The following is a 17,272-nucleotide window of genomic DNA, read 5'->3' on the forward strand; positions in this document are numbered from 1 at the left end:
ACAGGGGGCTGGCAACAGAGGACGAGAGGTGGTAGCATGTTTCATGGCTTCTTCCTGCAAGCCTGCTCAAAGAGGGGAACGTATAGCCGCACCCGCACAACTGCAGGCGTTGCGGTTAATTACCAATAATCATATGGTGATGGGCAGGAAAAACAGATGTTCCTCCAAATACCTTCCTCGCTGTACTACATCCACCTCAACACGCACCATCCGCTTCTCTCTGTTGTACAAAAACATTCCTTACCCAAGCGATTAAACAAGAAACGTGTCAACATTAAGCTGCTTTCATTAAGACCCCGTAGAGCTTCTCTGATGCTTCTGCAGGAGGCGCATCACGCTCCATCACCCTCCATCTCACACCCTCTTCTTTCTACGTCCCAATTAACACCTAGCCCCATTACATTGATTGGGAGAGGTGTAGTATTGGCGAGGTAGGCCATGCGCACATTGATCACATTGACCCACCATGTGAACCATGAGAAAATGTTGATCTGCAAATTTCTCCCTCCCAATAGTGGACTGGACAAAAATTGCCCGTGGACATGAGGCTTGTGTGCATGTTTTGTTTGAGTGTACGTGTTTGTATACGTGTACCTGTACGCACTGGGCGTGGCTATGCTGTGTTGTGAGTATATGGGCTTTCAAGTGGTTTAAGGACCTAATAGGCACACGCCACACCTAAACTATATTCTTTGGGGGCATTCACTATGGAAGTGTCATGTTCCCCCCACACTTAATCCTACTTGCTCCTTACAAACACACACACACACACTCCCTTATAGCCAGTCAAAGGGCAAACTGCTGCCCCACCTCCTGAAGGTGCACCTGGCATCTGCGAGTCCACTCCAATTACATCTCCCCAATTACAGGTTATGAACCAATTAGTCACCCTCTCGTTTTACACTGCTCCTATCGTTCGCCCACCTCATGGCTCAGATATGGGGCATCTGGGGCAGAGGGTCCTCTCATTGACAACCTGCAGGAGCTGGCTGGTCTGGGCCATTGGCTGGTCAGTGTAGCTCGAGAGGGATTATATGGTGATGTTCTTTTTTCCTTCATCTATTTTAATTTTTTGCTGTAAGAGATAGTGGTTGACATGCAAATACCTCACCCCGGAACAGCTGTCGGGAGGCAGCTGCCCAGTAAACTCCTGCATGCACATACATCGTAAGAAACACACACTGGGGATAATTTGCGCTGTCAACTTGTAATTTGTAGTGGCACACAATTTGAACTTTCAGGGTGAGCCAGTTGCCCCTGCTCTAATTCTCACCTCCTTGCTAACATGTTTTTTTTCTGTTTGTATGTGCAAGGAGGTGAGCACAAATGTGGAAAAGCAAGTTTGCTCATGCACGCATGAGTGGCTGGGTGTATTTTTTTTGTTTTCAGTGTTTTTTTTATGCTTGGTTTCTGTCTGTGGTATGTGTGTGTATGTGTGTGTGCTTTGCAGCGTATATGCCTTATGGCTTGATTCCCAGAACAAGTTGGCATGTGTAAAGACTCTTAACTATGCCCGGTCCACTGGCATAGCAGCCAGAGTGGAAACTCGCTGCGTGACAATTCATTCATATTATGGTACTGTGTGTGGCTTCTTAGTCTTCCATGCTTCCATATGACCCTCTATACGGGTGCATGTGCAGGGTGTTGCAGATCCTGCAGCTTGGTGATTTGTGTACAATATTTGTCTTATTTGTGGGGAATTGGATGTTGCCGTCTCCGGGCCCAGGGTTAAGATTCACACCGCTTTGCCAGCTTTCCGTTTCCTTTCGTATTCCGATAACACTCTTCCCAGAGCTGTTCTTGTTTATCTTGTACACTGACATGCTCTCTCAATGTCAAAACAATGACATCATTAATTAAATGTGTATTAAATGCGCACTTCTAAAGAACCACTAGCCAGAGCTGAATGTACGTGCCACTACGGAAAGGTTTATTATCTCATGGATTTTGTATTTTTGTGGTCACTCCTGTCATCTGCCTCTGAAGTGAAATGTAATAGTGTTCTTTCCAGTGTGTGTATGCATGTGCACGTGGTTGCACAGAGTAAATGTAGACAATGTTATCCATTTCTAAAGTGAGCCCTCAACTATCACAGCCATCAGATGTCATCTTTTTTCCTACGTTTAAAATCAGGTCATCTGTTACGTTCTGTCCTGAATTCACGTTCATTAGTTGCTGCATTCCGTATGCCCTTGACACACGCTCCCTCTGACAGCCTGAATCAATGAACGTTATGTGTCATAGAGGTAATGCTTTGGTCCTCATCACATGCTTGCTTTTTCCCTGTGAGAGGCCTCTGTCATTGGTTTGAGCCCCTGATCCTGAAGCTAATTATCCAGCAATGTAAATTACAGTCGGGTTGAGCTAAACCTCGGCTGCTTGCACTGTCCGCTTGTCTCCTTTTCCTTCTTGTAATCAACGCTCCCCTTCACCTCAGCTCTCCACTGCGACTTCAGGCTAAGACGAGCAAGGTTTCATGCCACATCTGTGAAAGATAATCCTTTATCCTCACCCCTTCGCTCCCTTTCTACCTTCTTTCTCCCTCTCGTGCTGTGTCTTCCCTTCTTTCTGTCTTCTGCATCTGTCGGCAGACTCATTCCCACCCATTCCATGTGAGCCTATATTTAATATACAAGTATAAAGTGGTCAGATAGACTGGTGGAGCGGTGGAAATCCGGAGCTTTAACTCGTTTAATATGCTGACACGTGCATGCATCAAAGATTTGCGCCTGTCCTCTCTGGAATGTGTTGGTTCTCTTGCAGTGCTTGACCTTCAGACCCCAGGCTCCCATGACAGAGATTCCACTCACACATCCACACACACACACACACACACATATATAACATACAGTATGCACTCCCAACACGCAGCCAGCTACTTTTATCTCCTTGCTCAGAAATAGAACCTGCACCACTTAAAAACAGCAGTAATATCAGCGAGCCCCTGCAGCTCATGGATAAGAAAGCCTGCAGATAAATGGAAGCAAGCTACAACCATTAAAATCTCCACTGTTTTAAGGCTGATGATCCCTGTAAAAGGGAATCTCACGATGAATAGGTGCCGAGTGGGTGCTCCAGCGTTTCCTCTACCTAGCCTCGGTGGTGCTACGCTGTGCTCAGCAGGCTACCCAGCTGGGGCCCAGATGTGGCAGCCATGTCATGCGGAGCTGGGAGGCAGAAGATAAGAGGCCGATCGTAGGCATGCTCCTTGGTCTCGGGTCTGTTCCACAGCGGTTCAACTAGATGTTGCGGTCGCTGCGATCTGAACTTTGACAGCCCATGTCATGCTTAATGCCTCACTTCCCAAATACAGCTCAGTAGGGCTGATTTATATCTACCAGGTGCTGCAGTGTGCAAGCAGCTCTTGGATGAGAGGAGGCATGTGGCCATTTCATTAAGGCAGATGAACAAGGGCTGCAGTGTGTGTGTGTGTGTGTGTGACGATGAGGGGCAGGAGGCTGGTCTTTTTCAAATATAACTCCACAGCACTGGAGCTGTCACAACACTCAGGCCAGGCCAGGAGAGGAGAGGAAGAGGAGGAACTTATTAACACGCTCCACATATCTTAAAATATCACACCAGTTTTTTCTTCTCCCTCGCTCCCATTTGTCTGTTTCCACCGTTTTTTTCCTCTTATCCATAGCGATGGGATTTTTGAAAGCGCTTCCAACCCGAGGGCCTAGATCAAAGTGCCTGGACTATTGTAGACACCACCGTGCAAAGTTTTGGTGCAAGAACCGAGCTGCCAACGGCATTAATGGCCATATACCCTAGTGTATGTGTTAGTTTTTTCCTTCAGGTGCTGTGCAGTAAAGATGCTTCTTTCAGACAGCCATGCCTCCAACTTCCAGATGTACAGCTCGGTAGTAGTCGGCCTGGTCTTCACTAACTACTAGTTTTTTGAGCAGATATTTCCCCTTGTTTAAAAAAAAACTCTCCGTCCACACAACCTTTGTCTTACAAAATATTTCCGTCCAGACAAGAACATGAAAACATTCCAACAAGCATGGGAGCAGGTCTCCATCAACGCTTCGTCAAATACCAGAGAAGAACACTGTGTATTATTGGGCAAGGCCGATGCGTGTCAATACCGGTAATCTGGTGTAGTAATGCAGAATTCAGCTGCAAACTGGTACTTAACCCAGCCATGCTAACTAAATGCAGATTAACTGGTTACAGGTTTATAGTTTCTTGTTGTCTTTGTGTCTGGCACATGCATGTACACACATACACCGAAACTGGAATTTTTGTAATCCTCACTTTGGAAGGAGTCTGTGAGGCGGCAGCTTTCCCTCATGTTAGACAGGGTTCTCCGCAGCTCAGAATAAAACTCACATTCAGTGCATACTAACACAATTACCACTGCAGGAGGATCTGTTGTCTTTCAGTCACATTTTACCTCTTTATTTCCTGCCAAGCTGCAGCCTTGTCTTCACACAGGGGTCTCTGAACACTGTGGTCGGCTCTGTCAGTGCTCAGTGTAGCTACAGAAATGCTATTTGATGTTCATTCGCGCACTTCAGAGTCAAGTGCTGAAGTGTCTTTCAGCGTTGCCCTCCAGGCCACCTTGTTATACACTTAACAAGTTGTTTTCTTTTTGTTTTTCTTCCCGTTTCGTCTGTTGACAGTCCCTCATCACTGCTCCACCCAGTAGGAATGCACATCACCTTCCAACGTTCGCCTCGGAATCTGTCCTTGTAAACTGTAGGGCAAGCTCCGCTCCCCTTTTAAGATGACAGTTGCATCGAGGTCTGATTTATGAGTGTTCTGTTTATAAACTGCTAGTGTAAAGATTAGGCGTTCAATTGGCATGTAAACGACTGCCTGGTGGGCTTGTCCTTCTGAAGACACATTCATGTTTCTCTTTTTGTCACAATGAAATACTCTTCAGATGTCGCAGCAGCACGCAGTGGAATCTAAAATACACTTTGGCGAGTGCGTTTTCCCTCCTCGGAGATGAGAGTTATCCGTTTGTGATGAATGTAATTCCACATGTCAAATTCCATTCTGTTTATTTCCAACAAATAATCCTGGTTAGCCGCAAAGCACAGTGTAGAAGTGGCACATGCTGTGACTAAGCGTGACTGCTAACTGGAGATGTCACAAGCATAGCCATGAATCAGAAGTCAGTGATGTCGGTTAAGTTTGGGAGGATTTTAATATTCATAGCAGGCTCGCTATTCCACTCCTTTGTCGTTCTAGCATATGAAACAGCTTTTTTGTTTTTAGAGTTTGGAATTTTTTTTCTCTCTCTTTGCTTTGTAGTATTTCCTGTGTGTGTGTGTTTTTTTTATGTTTTTGACATCCAGTGTCCCAACATCTCCTGCTCACTTCCTCTTTTAAAACACAGGGCACATTATTTTAATTTTATTAACTCCCATAATTCAGCAGGGGAAGGGGGCAATAGAAAACACTTTTCCCTCGAGGTTCATTGTTTAAAGCGGGTGCAGTTCTTTCCCAGGATAAGAGCTTCAGCTAAGCAGAGAGGAATTTGGGCCAGGCCTCATAAAAAAGAGAGTATTTGTGTACCAGAAAGATTTTCGCTTTTCCTTTCTAAATCTTTGTCATTAATGACTTTAGCAAATGTGAAGTGGGGAGTGAATGGTTTGGCTGTGCGAGGTCTTCAAAGGAACCCTCTAATTATTTATCCAGGATATCCTACTCTAGAATTAGAGGCCAGGTCACTGTTGGCTTTCATGCCTTTTTTTCTGCAAAGAAATAATTTCCACAGAATGGTTGCACTGGGACACCCTCTAATCCCTGTGTGTGTGTGTGCATGTGAGCGTGTGCATGTGTGCGTGTGTGCTCCCACATGTGGTGAGGCATATAACACGCACACAAGCATCCTGTGTATGGGACTGAATCATATTCCTCAGTTAGAGGTGTGTAAGAGAGATAGCAAGTTTCCATTCTCCACACATAACACTGCGTGACTTTCCACATCTCTGCTCTCACCCTGGACAGCTTTCATCCACATTTTTCAGGTTTCGTGCATTTGGCCTTCGCATGCCTTCGAAAAGAAATCCTATCACTTGCTCAGGTTTAGACACTTCACAAACACAGGGCCTTACCCTCTTGCTTGTGGCACGGCCTCGCCGTTTAACTGGTGATTCTCCGTGTGACTCGAGTCCTCCCCTCTTACCACTGCACCTCAAATTATACTTCAGTTCTAATTTCTCCTTGTCTCTCTTAGTTGGTAGTTTCTCTCATTCATTTGAGAGTTTGCTGAAGGGCCATGTCCCTTTAAGAATCCTCTGCAGTGGATATCTGTTGAATTCCAGGTGCCACTGGACCCTGTGTTTTACCAAGTGCAAGACTGGGTCATTACTAAAGTCTTAGCCCCTCGTGGAGCCCGGGTCCTCAGCTCCACTGTTTGCTGTCAGTTCTGCTGGAGACCCCTTACACAACATCCCAGAGCCACCAAGTTGTTCTGAGGAGGGAGACACTTCCCCTTTTACCAGTCTCTCTGTCAGCAGGAGCTGGGTAGGTTGTTCAGTGTCAGCACAGATCTGTGTGTTATTTGTATATGTGTACGTTAGTATGCAGTTAGTGTTGGAGTTGGCGGGGGGGGGGGGGGGGGGCAAATCCCATGGTGGATGGACTGCTGATGGTCTCTCCAAAACATTTTCATAAAGCCCACAATTGTGATAATAAACCTTTTTATCATTGGGCTCTCAATCAATAATGTGGCTTCTTAAGGTTTAATATTTCAATGGTATTGATCATTTTAACAACTGTGTTTGTGGTTGGCTTGCCTTAACTGCAGCGCTGCGGGAACGTGTGTTTGTGTGTGTTTGTGTGTGTGTCTGTGTATGTGTGTGTTTGTGTGTGTGTGGCACCATGTGATCTATCCTTTTAGGCAATAGTTATCTAGACGGCCGCAATTGAGTTTCCCACGACCCAAAAGTAGTGTGATCCCATATTTGCCTTTCTTCTCAGTCTTGTATTCTTCTGTACACACTCTCCTGTCCTTTACTTTTACAGCAACAACTTTCCGGAATAAGTTGCAGTCATCGCTTCTCTTAATCTACCATCCTCATCCTGTTACCATAGCAGAGAAATGAAATGGAGCGAGAGCAAACAGAAGCTCTGAAACCACTGTAGTTAGCAGATTTTGCTTCCATCCTCTCTTGAGAGAATGTCTGCTTCCCGCAGATATAAATAGGGGCAGATTTGATAATTAGTAGAAATGAAGGTCCTGGGGCTCAAAGACTTTGATCAGCACATTTCCCCCCTTTGTCCCTGACCTTTCATTGGACACGTGTCTTTAGCGATCTCACTGTCTCCCCAGCTCCACATCTCAATCTCTCTCCATCTCTCTGTCTTCCCTCTTCTGTTTCCTGCCAATCTGCAGACGCAACAGAAACACACAGTTAAACATACCATGAATCTGCAAAGGTCTTTCTGGGATTTGTCAATGTTTTTGCATTTAGAAAACCTTCCCAAGGATCAAGATCAGTGTGTTGTTTTCTGGTTGATTAGTACCAGACAGACCCGTGTACAAAGTATCAAGTGTCCTCTCTGCCTTTCTGCATTCCACACTATGGGAAAGTGGGCGCTGCATGCGAAAGGATGTGATGTTCCACGTCAGACTGTTGCAAATCATTCAGCATCCATGTCTGCTCATCTAAAATCAAGCAGAAATGGGGGGATGTGTATCTTACTAATCTGATAAGTATTTGAAAGACACAACTCCCCTTCATCTCTCTCTTTCTCTCCCCCCCCCCTCTCTCTCTGTCTCTGTCTGTCTAGCAATTTCACTGATGCCCTGCTGAGTGTATACCGTGTGTGAGTGTGCTCTGTGCACTTGGTTGCCTGGGGGCAAACGTTTGTTTGTGCCCGATAGCCCTGCTCTGATTATACATCAATACCTTAATTCCAAGGATAATTTATGCTCTTATAAATTACAAAGCTTTCTTAACAAACCACACGGGACAGAACGGGAAAATAATTCAGTGCGGTCTTTCAGTGTGTTTGGTAAATGGAGAATGATAGCTCGTGGCTGAAGTTTTGTTAGAGGGTTGGATTTTGTAATTGAAATCACGCTTTACAATTTTCACTGTGACTTTAAGGCAAATGTTTTCCTCTCTTTTATTGTCTCTAACACCAAGCATATTTAAATAGAATTTTTTGTTGTCTGCGCCCACTTTATCTTGCACTGAGTTTTGAAAGAAAAGATACGAGCCTCCTCACATTTGCACTCGTAGTGTTCCACACCGAAGCCCCCCACCCACCCATGCTGCTTGCTAATTGGCAGGAGACTGGGAGCTTCCTGCTGTGTGTTCGCTGCTTCCCTCTGCTTTGCCACCCCACCAGGTCTTTCACCAACACTCCGCAGATCCCAGTAATTAACCCACAGCTAATTAACTACTTCTAATTACACCAGCATGCTGTTTCTATCACACCCTCCAAAACTGAGGAAACACTCCTGCGTCATGTGTAAATCCCTTCTGGATGGCTCTGGATGCTCTAGCTGAGCTCCGCTCGGATCATTTAATCAGACTGCCCTGTGTATAAGTAACACGCAGTTCTGCTGCTCTGTGATTTCACTGCTGCTTTGTCTTAAATCACTTTTCCTCCGTTCTGCAACATAGAATGGATTAGCAGAATTTGATGGTGTTGCGTGAAGAGTAAAATCATTTTCAAGGTTCTATTTCGAGTTTATTAACAAAGGAGGCAATTGATACTACAAACAAATCAATTTAGCCTCTTCTGGCCAGCATTTCTTGTTCCAAATTGTTACTAAAATTGAGTGCTGTGAAACTAAAACAATCAGCACACTCCCTCTAGGGTATTTGAGTTCACTCATATTTTAATAAACCAGGATTATTTCAGCTGTGATATACAATGTTTGCTCCAAATCTAGTTTGATGCATGTGGTGCATGTACACAACACCATCAGAAATAATCTTTGAACTGTCTTTGCTCTACTGCACCTAATACATGTAGGTTTACAGCGGCCGAAGGGAGAAAAGCTGCATGACTCAGTTCTGCTATCTCGTAGAAATGCACCCAGACATGCCAGCGACCGACCCTCTCTACTCACACACAGTCATGTAAACACACACAGCACTGCTCCTCCCTTCCTCAGACTCAACACAGCCATGGCTATTTCTGTTCCACAGACTGATAGCTCCAACTGAAGATCATTGATTTTACGGGAAGCCCTGTTTACAGGCTGAGTGCCATCGACCTGAGGTGACTTTTTGCCTCCTGCAGTCAGAGCAATACTGAAACATCCTTATGTCTGCATTAGCAGAATAGTGGACACAATGTTTACAGCGCACAATAAACAACAATGTCGAAGATGGTTAATCACCTGATGTACAGTGTTAGGGATCAGAGAGAACAAGAACTCTATGTTCCCGATATAAACGTACTGTTTGGACAGGGAAACTTGTTATGCATTTTTTTTACTCTAAATTATTGTCACTGTTTATTATATCATATATAAAGTAATTGTGGAAAGTTAATGGCAGCAAGCGTGATAATTTATACTTGCCTGCATCTCTTAATAGAAGAAATAAAATCTTAGTGTCACCAGTCTGCTGCTGTGGTTTAGGACATCACTTGCACCCTCACGTGTAGCATAATACATGGACCTTAGTTTGATTATCAGACCTGTTTTATAAGTTATAGGGTACAGTAAGCGCAGGAAGAGACACTTATTGCAGCTTTACAAATATAAACCCCCTCATTGTAGAAGCACTGCGTAAAATCCAGAATTTGCTTAGCCAAGTCAGGCATTAAGTCGCAGAGTGCAATGCATGCAAGGCCTTTATTGGTGATTAATTGGAACAAACCTACGAGATAAACCTGGGCCTCACTCTGCCTGAGGACTACAATGGTTCCCCCATCAATGAGCATGTCCCCAGTGCAACATCAAAGGCCTTCCCCTGCTTTATCAATAAGAACCCTTCCTTCCCACATCTTCCTGTAACTTGCTTAGCGTTCACACCATTGATTTTCCAATAAGCGCCCCTTACCCTGCGGTGGCTGGCCAGGCTCAGTGATGGCTCAGAGACCAGACACAGACAGGCAACATCACAGAGGAACAATTGAAAACCAGAACTGGTTTATTGTGAGGGGTCCTCTAGGCGTATTAAGAAGCAGTGTCTTTCCTATTTAAAAAGGTGTACCCTCCCTGCTGACATGCATGCGGATAAGAGTAAGGGCCGGTTCTGCATGATGCTCATAACCAAGCAGTATTCACACTTAGGGCTGAGTCTGAGATAATTCCCTCAGGAAACCCATGGAGAGAAGGGTCCTCTGGAGGCAAGGCCAGGCCTTCAGGCAGGTGATCAGGCATGCTTATAATCAGATGGTTCCTTAGCCTTTAATTCCTCCCTCAGTTGGCTGGTAAATCCCACCTAATAAAAGGACCCATAACTTAAAACTTATCTCATTTTCCATCCCTACCAAAAGACATCCAGACCCGCTCTCTGACAGTGTTCATTAGAACTGAGGCCTTTTCACAAGACTCAACCTTATCTGTGTTGTTAGGGTGGTGTTGGTGGTGGTGGGGTGGAGGGTGAGTTTGACTTTTCGTCAGTGGAGAGAGAAAGAAGGAGCAGGGAGACACTGGCATGTAGCCCTTTGAAGGCAGGTGGCAGCAGGAGTGTGAGTCGGGATCTGTGCATCGGCATGCTCTCCCTCAGATCAGCTCAGGAATCCAGCCTTTTCTTCTCTCTGATTATCTCTTATTGTCAACTAAAGCCTGTTTTGGCTGCATGCAGCCTGCTTATTGTCAACTCAGTGAGCCCACATTGAGAGTTGTGATACGGCACAAGGGCAGAGGCCATGGCAGGATACTTTTGTTTTGTGCACTTAACATCAGTGCCAGTATGCAGGAGAAAATAAACTTTTGAGATGTTACAGTATATTAGCCCACATGATACCACTCAGCAGTAGTTACCTTTACTGGGCTGGTCCATCATTTTGATTGCGGTTATCAACACAGTCAGCACACTGAGACACCGGCCTCCTCCACTTCCCCTCTCCTTCGACCGCGTCTCTTTGTCTGTCTCCTGGACTTGTTTAGTGCCTCCCAGAGATTAAAGCTTTTCCTGCTTTAAACAGGTGTCACTGAGCCAGGCAGACCTCCTAGAGACAAACAGCGCTATATCAGTGGGCCCATCTGCGACTTGCCGACTCCAGACAATCCCATTGCTCATCAGTAACCACTGCAGGTTATTGAATTACACCATCTTGATTTTAAAGGGCAATCCTGTTTTCTGTAAGCAGTGTACACACCAAGCTGGCTCAGTGCTCTAGCGCTGACCAAGAGTCATTGTGCTTTCCTGTCTGCTGCTAATTGCTTCAGGTACCTTACAGCAGTAATGGGAAAGGATGGGTAGATACCCCAAGCACAGCAGCCTACACTGTATCCACTCTGTTCAGACTCATCGAGGCAAAGATGAGACAACTTTAGAGGTCAACTAGTACTTTAGATTTACTGGCAATCTTAACTACTAGTTGCACAGGTGGGCCCAGGCCTGGTGCAGACAGCCAGTGGAATCTGGAGGAGGAACTAATGTACGGGTGAAACAATCCGTGTTCAGACAGGACACCTGGACACTTTTTTATAACAGGGCGTCCTATTAGACAAAACCCATTATCTGCTTTTTTTTTCCATTTCACTTTGTTCCGTTTATTCATGTACTTTTAGTCTGAAAAGTCAGTGTCTGTTTGACATGTGGCACATTTTTTCTCTTGCATTAGTCTCGCTGCCATCAGTCCATTTGTGTGAAATGGCTGTTGAGCTCATAGACTCTTATTAATGGAACAGATAATAAATACAGACCAGTAGGGCTTGTATCCCCTCACTCAATATGGCAGCCATCTCTAAATCATGTCTGGCAGTATAAAGCAATCTTGTTAATAAGCCAGCCAGTCTAATATCTTTCATTTTGTATGCAAAGCAACACAAGGGTCACTGGGGTTCGCTTCTGTGGTGTGTAAACAAAACATCCGATTGACCATAAGAACAGAAAATGTCTCGTCCCCAGTATTTGTGACACACTTTGCAGTCTTAATTTAAATTTTCTGAAATAAACAAAGTGCTTTATCTTCATTGTGCTTTTAGCTTTTCATTCTGACGTCCAAATACAAAAGCACATCTTTAAAATACAGTGTATATATATATTTTTGTTCAAATGTATATAGGTTGGAGAGGTCTAAGGTATGTTGCTTGGGAGGTGAGCTTCATCAGACATTCATGAAGAGGCAGACAGACATTATCAATCTCTCCTCTCTCTCGGTGGTTATTATGTTAGGGCGTGGGGGAAGACTCCATTCTGATCACAGCTGAAATTTGCATCCCTAAGTAAATAAGTAAATAAATCAAGTGCAAGCAGTGAATGCGCTAATCAACCGGGACATGGCAGTCAGCTTGGTGCCGGGAAACTTTGCTCATGTAATATTCAGTGATGGTGGGTTAAAGGGCAGCCCAGAGTTATTGGTTTCAGCCCGATTGCCCCCTTTAATCAATGTTGGCTGCATCCCTTTAATAAAATTATTAGCTCAGCAGTATCTCGCGCTATCATTTTATCTCTTCTGCACTCTAAATTGCAGCCTGTGTTGGGCCTCTCAGATGCTTGGGGCATGGCTAGCTCCCGAAAGCTCAGCTCCCATTTATTATTTCAGAGGCGGAGGATGGCTAGAGTGTTTGAAACCAGTCTGAGCGTAGAGGTTATTGGATGCAAGATCTAAACACAGCTGCAGTGAAGTCCCAACCCAGCTTATATATTTTGAGCTCATAGAAAATACTGCCTTTTATTGCTGTTGTTAGATTTCCTACACAGGACTTTCAATAATGCACATGAATCATATTCCTCTTATATATACACAGCTTGAAGATGGTAATAATACTGTTAAGAATAGCTTTCTCCCTTTTCCTTCCAGTTATGTAAATGTACAATGTGCTGATGGGTGGCTTCTCAGTGTCTAATTATCTCACAGGGAATCTATTTGATCCATTAAGTTAGCCTGTTTCTCCTTTTTTCTGACTGCAAGTTAATTAAAAACGGATGTAGGATTTGCAGAATATAAGATTAGGGGTGTTGTTTGGAAGGTGAAGATAAAAGATGGTACCTTTCTGATATGGCAGGAAGATGAATCATGGATGGCTTATTAGTGCTTGTCTCAGGTATTGTGTTTAAGTATCTGATCTAGTGTAATGAGCATGGTGTCATGTTTCCAATTATATCTCAAACTTTTGCTTCTTACCCAATACACCATCCATTTGATTTTCTTCTTTTAAGCTTCCTGTACATACCGTCCTTTTTCATTATTCGTGTATCTGATCTTTTCTTAATAGGCATTTTAACACTTGAAAACACATGTCATTGGGGATGAAAAGTCCACTTCGGTGACTTCAAACCCTGTATGTTTCAAACATTAGCCGGATTAATGATGAGTTGTGTGTCCTAGTGTAAAGCATATGCGTATAAGGTTACATCAAACATCCCAAATACTACAACACCCTCTTATGTATCTCAATTTGTGTCTTTGCAGGCCTGGATGCGATGAACGCCTCATGTAGGCATCAGCATGGACAGCTGTGAGTCTCCTGTGGTTTCTGGGACAGACGATGGGCTCAGCTCCTCCCAGCAGCAGCAACCACCACAGCCCTGGAACGATCACTCTAGCTCACAGGTCCCTTGCACCAACCAGGCTCCTTCCCTGGATCCTCTGTCTCTCTCTGCTCCCTACCCTTCTCAATCCCAAAACCCCAGTGCAACTCATGACGGGATAAGAGAAGAACAGTCCCAGCATCAGCAGCTAAAACAGACATCAGCCCAGACGCGCAGTGATAGATCTGCTACGGGCCAGCTGCATCCCAGAGGAGAGGGTCTTGAGGAAGAAGAGCAAGAGGGAGTCAGTTGTGGAGAAGAGGAAGAATCTGACGACTTAGATGAAATGGAGATTGACAGCTGTTTCCCAAGTCTTCAGCCCTTTCCCGGGGTGCCAATGGCTTCAGGGGGAGGAGGTATGCCCACTCTTTTGAGACATCCGCCCACACAACAGCAGGGAGCACCTGAGAGTGGGAGTGAGGAAGGAGAGGAGGAAGATGAAGAGGAGAGCAGTGATGTGGAGAACCTGGCTGGAGAAATAGTCTACCAGCCGGATGGCTCAGCCTACATCGTAGAGAGCCTCAGTCAGTTGATCCAAAGTGGTGGGGGCATGGTACCCGGCCTGCTTCCCACAAACTCTATTACCAGTGGGGGAAAACCGGGCGAACCTGCTGGGACTTCATCTTCGGTCTACCCTCAGATCATCAACACGTTCCACATAGCCTCGTCCTTCGGGAAGTGGTTTGGAACTTCAGACCAAGGTTTCCCCAATACCTCAACCATGGCAGGTCTCAGTCCTGTCCTGCACAGTTTCCGTGTCTTCGATGTGCGGCACAAAAGCAACAAGGATTACCTAAACAGCGATGGGTCTGCCAAGAAGTCCTCTGTATCCAAAGATGTTCCCAACAACGTGGATTTCTCCAAATTTGATGGGTTAGCCCTATATGGCAAGGGTAAGCCCATTCTTATGTGTTTTCTCTGCAAGCTGTCCTTTGGCTATTCGCGTTCCTTTGCCACTCATGCCGTCCATGATCACCGCATGACACTGTGTGAGGACGAGCGGCGGCTGCTGGGGGACAAGCAAGTATCTGCCATCATCCAGGGCATTGGGAAGGACAAAGAGCCCCTCATTAGTTTTCTGGAACCAAAAAATAAGAGCACTCCTCTGCCATCTACCCCGGCCACCATTAACTCTAGCCAGAGCTTCTTTGGCACATTTAGTGGTGTCCATCTGGAGCCTGGTAGCAGCAGTGGGGGCGGCGAGAACCTTATGAACAAAGACTCTGACTCTGGCCTCCAGCAAACCCAACTGAGCTCAGTCCATTCTCTTGGAGGGCTGAGTATTCCCAAAGCATCCACTCTTACCTCATCCCCAGGCTCTGCCAAAGACTCCAGTGCCCTGCCCAAACAGGGAGGGAGAACTGAGGAGGCTGTTGGGAAAGAGTTGGCATGCATGGGAGAGGATGGGGACACTGAGCGACATGAAAGCAAGGGACTCCTATCCAGCCAGATGGAGGGGTCAGAAGAAGAAGAGGAACTGTTGTTAGGTGAGGAGGAAGATGAGGCGGATGCAGAAAGCACTGCAGTGGCCTGTGGTGGTAACAGTAGCAGTGGCGGGGGTGAAGCGGGGGAACCAACTGTCTCAAACCAAAGCATTTCCAAATCTCCTTTATTAATGCCTAGTAGCGCTCTCCAGCCTTCTGCCTGCACCTCTGCAGTCAGTTCCACGCTCAACAGCAAAGCCCCTGCTTCCACTTGCTCCTCTGTCAAGGAAGAGGGTTCAGCTGCAGACGGTGGGGGGAGGACCTCCGAGCTCCCTCTGAGCTTTAACTGCCAGGGGCTCACTGTTCCCATGGCAATGGCGGCAGCTGCCGTCAGAAGGAGCGAGGATGATACCGCTGGCACTTCCTCCTCACCTCTGTCCTCAAATGCTGCTGCTGACGAAAGTGCCAATCGAGATAGTGCCACAGCTCCAGAACCAAATGATTTCCCAGCAGAAGGAGAGGAGGAAAATGGAGCCCTTCTGCACCATCACCACATGCACCACCTTCATCATCACCTACACCCTTCATCTCATGGCCACTCACACCCCCTCCCAGGGGGCTCCTGTGACATAACAGGAATGGGCGAGTGTTCACAGAACCATGGGCTTGGTGGCACCATAGGAAGTGGAGTAGAATGCCCTAAATGTGATACTGTTCTGGGTTCCTCACGTTCCTTGGGTGGTCACATGACCATGATGCATTCACGCAACTCGTGCAAGACACTGAAGTGTCCCAAATGCAACTGGCATTACAAGTACCAGCAGACGTTGGAGGCCCACATGAAAGAGAAGCACCCAGACTCTGGAGGCTCTTGTTCTTACTGCAGTAGTGGCCAGAGCCACCCTCGTCTTGCTCGTGGAGAAAGCTATACCTGTGGATACAAGCCCTTCCGGTGTGAGGTGTGTGATCAAAAATGTATTTATTTAAGTACTACAATTTAGGTTTTTGGGTTATTGATTTGTAAGTAATTTAGACGTATTTTAATGTAAAATGATACTTGAAAGTAATGTCTGAATAATTGTATTGCAATTCAAGAATTTGTTTTATTCTTTTCTAGGTTTGCAACTACTCGACCACCACAAAGGGCAACTTAAGCATCCACATGCAGTCGGACAAGCACCTGAACAACATGCAGACACTGCAGAATGGAGGCTCTATTGGCTCTGGGCAGGAGCAGGTGTTTGGACATACCCCGGGAGGAGTGGTGGCTGTCCCCTCAGTGACCCAGGCCAGTAGCCATCACCCACCCCACCACCATCCTACACAGTCCTCCACTCATATGGCTGGACCTTGTGGGGCACCCTCTCCAACGAAGCCGAAGAGCAAACCTACTTGGCGGTGTGAGGTGTGTGACTATGAGACCAATGTGGCACGGAACCTGCGCATCCACATGACCAGTGAGAAGCACATGCACAACATGATGCTACTTCAGCAGAATGTGACTCAGATGCAGCACAGCCGACTTGGCTTGGGAGCCATGCCCTCACCCTCTGAGGCTGAGCTCTACCAGTATTACCTGACCCAGAACATGAGCCTACCACCAGGCCTCAAGATAGACCCAGCTGGAGCAGAGGCCCAGTTCCTGATGGGGAGCTTCCACCTGGATCCCAACATGGCTGCCCTGGCCCCGGCACTTGGTGAGCACCATCTTTCCCCTTTTGCTTTCAGAAATGCCCCAATTTGCCTTCAAAATCACAAAATACAGTTCATAGCATTTTTCTATTAACAAGAAGTAGCCCAAATGAAAAAAAAATTGTGAGTGACAAAGTATTCATTTAATTTCAAATACATTTTTAAGCTCACCCAGCTCTTAAAATGTGACTTTGCTTGCCTAACACCACCCCCTCCCCAAGCATTATGTGTTTGGTATGCCAGGTGAAGTTACAACCCCACGGTTAGTACTCCTTGTCTAAAACTGTCACCAGTTCAAAGACAAGAAAATAATTGATTGCTGTTACTAATTATTTTTCCCCTGTCCTGCCATCTGGTTTATTTTCCTCTGAGGTGAGATGTAATAAGCATGTTACAAGGGAGGCAATGATAACACAGTATGGACCCATAAACTACAGTGGTGTCATCCTCTGTCACACTTAAAGGAACTCTTAAAGTCATCATACACAAACACCCTGACACCGATATTTGCTCGACAGTATG

General features: G+C 45.8%; 1 protein-coding gene across 1 annotated transcript in view; it reads left to right on the top strand.

Moving 5' to 3' along the window:
• zfhx3b (zinc finger homeobox 3b) overlaps window positions 1-17,272 on the top strand; it is a 133,626-nt gene that overhangs the window by 32,471 nt on the left and 83,883 nt on the right. The window contains exons 2-3 of the mRNA XM_062385771.1: window positions 13,516-16,017; window positions 16,176-16,755. Of these exons, the coding sequence (XP_062241755.1) occupies window positions 13,552-16,017; window positions 16,176-16,755 (3,046 nt within the window). The 5' untranslated portion in view covers window positions 13,516-13,551. The remainder of the gene's footprint in view (window positions 1-13,515; window positions 16,018-16,175; window positions 16,756-17,272) is intronic.

The sequence above is a fragment of the Platichthys flesus genome, chromosome 1 (assembly GCF_949316205.1).
Source record: "Platichthys flesus chromosome 1, fPlaFle2.1, whole genome shotgun sequence".
In the NCBI taxonomy this organism is placed as follows: domain Eukaryota; kingdom Metazoa; phylum Chordata; class Actinopteri; order Pleuronectiformes; family Pleuronectidae; genus Platichthys; species Platichthys flesus.